The sequence below is a fragment of the Corythoichthys intestinalis genome, chromosome 11 (assembly GCF_030265065.1).
Source record: "Corythoichthys intestinalis isolate RoL2023-P3 chromosome 11, ASM3026506v1, whole genome shotgun sequence".
Taxonomy (NCBI): domain Eukaryota; kingdom Metazoa; phylum Chordata; class Actinopteri; order Syngnathiformes; family Syngnathidae; genus Corythoichthys; species Corythoichthys intestinalis.
Window position 1 is genome coordinate 24,976,098 of NC_080405.1, and position 3,626 is coordinate 24,979,723.

At 46.0% G+C, this 3,626-nt stretch overlaps 1 protein-coding gene across 2 annotated transcripts in view; it reads right to left on the reverse strand.

Moving 5' to 3' along the window:
- The window catches only part of ppp3cb (protein phosphatase 3, catalytic subunit, beta isozyme), a 78,540-nt gene extending 77,136 nt beyond the window's left edge, over positions 1-1,404 (reverse strand). The window contains exon 1 of one of the 2 annotated variants that reach the window (XM_057849610.1): positions 974-1,404. In XM_057849610.1, coding sequence (XP_057705593.1) covers positions 974-1,016 — 43 coding nt within the window. In that variant the 5' untranslated portion in view covers positions 1,017-1,404. Of the gene's footprint in view, positions 1-449; positions 702-973 lie in introns of those variants that run through there. The other variant, XM_057849612.1, reaches the window with a different exon arrangement.
- Positions 1,405-3,626: the final 2,222 nt, after the last annotated feature.

Sequence of the window (3,626 nt, forward strand, 5' to 3'; positions counted from 1 at the left end):
GGAGCGGCAGCAAACGCAACCACTCTCGAGCACACAGGCCTTGAGGAATAGACGCCGTGGGGGGATTTAAAGGGCCACGGTGGGGGATGTCGACGCAAAAAAAAAAAAAAAAACAAAGAAAAAAAAAAACAAATAAAACACAAGCAAGAATGCTGCACACTGGAAAAGTTTCCCCCCTACCCTGGCTTTTAAAAGCAATCGATCACCTGACCGACTCTAAAAATAAAACTAGACCGCCAATGTAGGCCAGCGTTTGGAAGGAGCAGACACGCGCACACGCATAAACATGACGTGCACATTAAAAATTCAGCATATGATAGGCAGAAACGTTGTAAAATGCCCCTCGTAGCAGCATCCTTTCCTCCCTCCCTCTCGCTCCTCGTCGCCGCAACATCATCCCCGTGATCACATCCACGCCACGCAGCAAAAAGAAGGCACCTTTGCTTTACCTTTATGTCTGCCTTTCGCTGTCATCGTCACACTGTTCGGCGTTTCATTGGAACAAGACGCTCATCTCTCCCACTCGCTGGCTTGTGCCTCCCTCTACCACTCCGTGGGTGACTCTGGAGGGTATTATTCAGTAGCAGTCAACCACCGCTAGGAGTAGTGCGCGTCCACGCAGCCCGTGTATTGCAATACCGCCGCTCACCCCTCCTCCTCCTTTAGAAAATGGGGTATTGCCTCGCTGAGGAGTGAATTCTAATAAAGAGGGGAAGACCCTGATTGTGTCGTATGGCGCCGGATACCCCCCAACCCCCACCCACATACATCTCTCATCTCCCGCCCTCCCCGAAAAGGTTGAGAGGCAGGCACATGCACGGTGACTTTATTGAGTGATAAGGTGCTACAGTAACAAAAAGGGATGGACACGAGACAGCGTGCTATACATAGGGAAAGGAATGATCACAGCAGAATCAGTGTGCACACAATGTACAGTCGCCGTCACTGGCCGTGCATCATTCGTTATGCCTACATTTGATCAGCCGATCCGCGGGGCTTGCGTTGCAGTCGGACATCCTGGGGGTCGGAAGTGTGTGTGCGAGAGGGTATTAGGGGCGGTTGTTGGTCTTCTGTCAAACACAGTGGTGTTGGCGGGTCCTCACGATAAGCGTGGTTGCAGGCTGCGGCAGATGCATCACTCGGCGGTGTCTCCGTCTTCTCTCGGTCGGGGAAAACCAGCTGTTGTGGCTGAGATTGGGGGGCTGGGGAGGAGGAGGGATCCCGGCTGTTGCGGCGGCATGCTTGAATCCTGGATTTGTTTTGGTGGAGGTTCCTGGGACTTGCAGGAAAGGGGTGGGAAAGATTTGGAGTTGGACAGCAGGTTTTCGGCAAGAAAAAAAAACTGAGGCTCTACCTCGCCATGACGCCCCTGCAAAGCAAAGCTGCGATGCGCAGCTGGATGGCAACACCCCGGAATGGCGAGAGAAAGAACTCCCACGCTTATTCACGCGGGCAGACAAAACGCATCCGGACTATTACTGCCATCCTGTGGAAGTTCACACTCATAGTGGCCCACGGGTTTCTCGCTCTCTTTTTTTTTTTAAACAAGCACAACTGCTGTGCATTTTACGTTTAAACATTATTTGCAATATCAGGTTTGCATAAGGAAGGTAGGGACATAACACAACTTTTCAGGATGCTCAAGTTGTTCCCACCAACCTTTATGCAACCTTATATGCATTATATAATGAGTTCAGTCATACAGATAATTTGGATTGTCTTCCCATATGTTGAAAGGATAGATTTGACCCTACCATATCTGAACTATTTTCATTATGTTCAAACTTACATTTACCCCTTTTCACTTGGTGAATGCGCCGGTCCATTCGTGCCCCCCTCAAACACACGTTTGATCAGCTGATGACTTGACCCACTTCCGATACACACACGTACGCTCACACTCACACAGCCCCGACAAAAAATACATGTCGACAACATGCCGCCTCCTCCGCCCCCCTTCAAGAGGAGGGATATTAGTGTTGTGAACGGCAAGCCGTTGATGCGGATCCAAATCACAGACCAAGAAACAGAAATAGTGAATGTTTGTATTTAATATACAACAAAGGGAGCACGCCAAAATTGCGAGTATAACAAAGTATAACTAAGGGAACACGCCAAAAAACGCGAGTATGACAAAGTATAACTAAGAGAGCACGCTATAAGACGCGAATATAACAGAGTACAAAAATCTAACTACAAAGTCCAAAAGAGCATAAAAGTAAAAATGATCGAAGCAGGACACGACCGTAGAAACATCGGGAAGCTCGAAGGATGATGCACACACAGTAGTAAGCAAGGCAAGTAACATGCAAACAAGCACTAGTCAGACACTAGCAGACAGTGGCAGGAGCCCTTAAATAATGACCGCTCCAAATGCGCCACAGGTGTGTTGCAACGGCCCCGGCCATCCATCTGAATCAGATGTTGGAATGAAAAAAGAACCAAGAAGGCATACAGATATGACAATTAGAAGGTTTTTTTTGGGGGGGGGGGGGCAGCAGCCGCAGCAGCAGCTGTCACTGTAAGTAATGTAAAAACCAGAGCTGTAGTGGAGGTGGGGAACACGCTACAAATTTGGCACTGAAAGTCCAACCTGCATCAGCGTTAGTATAACATTAAACTGTGTGAATTTGCTAACCTGAAAAACTCGAGTAGTAAGCTGCTTAGAGAGAATTTCCTTCTGTTTGTTTTTTTCTACTGTTAACGTTAATTAAACTGTGAGAAATGTAGTGAACTATAGAACCAGAAAAACGTGAGCAACAAGCTACTTAATGAGAGACAGGTGCTGCATTAACTCATATGTTGCTCACACAAGACAACATGCACAAAACAATCATAATTAACCATGTACATGAAAAAAAACTGGGGGCGGGGGATGCCGCAAGCTACCCACACTAGCGCTGCGATCGACTGGTCCATCGTGATCAACGTAATGAGCACCCCTGACTTAGCATATCAATTATTTGGTTCATATTCATGAGAAACGTATTAATGCCCCATCCCAAGCAAAAAGTGTACATGCAGGTAACTTATGTTCTTATATCGTCCCTACCAATGTTGAGACCAAACCTACGTCTCTGGATCCAAGAAATGCAAAATTAAAGAAAGAACCTGTCCGTCTAATCTGCAAACAAATGTATGAAAAAAAAAAAAAATTCAGAACAGGGACTGGCTATGTTTGAGACAAGTATCTGCAGATTTTGCACACTTTTCCCTGTTTTTACAAAATTGCATTACAAAGTACAGAAGCCTCACTTTTTTTAAACATGCATCTGAATGATTCTGGTGATGTAATTCTTAAGCCACTAAATGATCGCAACTGGACTTTTCGGAATGGACAAAGTCCAGTTGCGACTGAGACAACTCAAAACAATAGGAGTAGGAGAGAAAAAAATAACTGTACTTTGTTCAACATAAAAGGGCAAGTTTACCATTACGTTCGTTCACTTACATTTGTTAAATATAATAATTAAAAAAAACAACAACAGTTTTATCATCAGTTGTTGCGACCCCTGATGGGCCAAGCAGAAAGTTGCAGCGACAGCCGCAACCTAATTCACCTTTGCTGCAGAGGTCGATTTATTATTGTGAAAGGGCGCAGCCGGATGTTCTACTCTTGTTCCGGT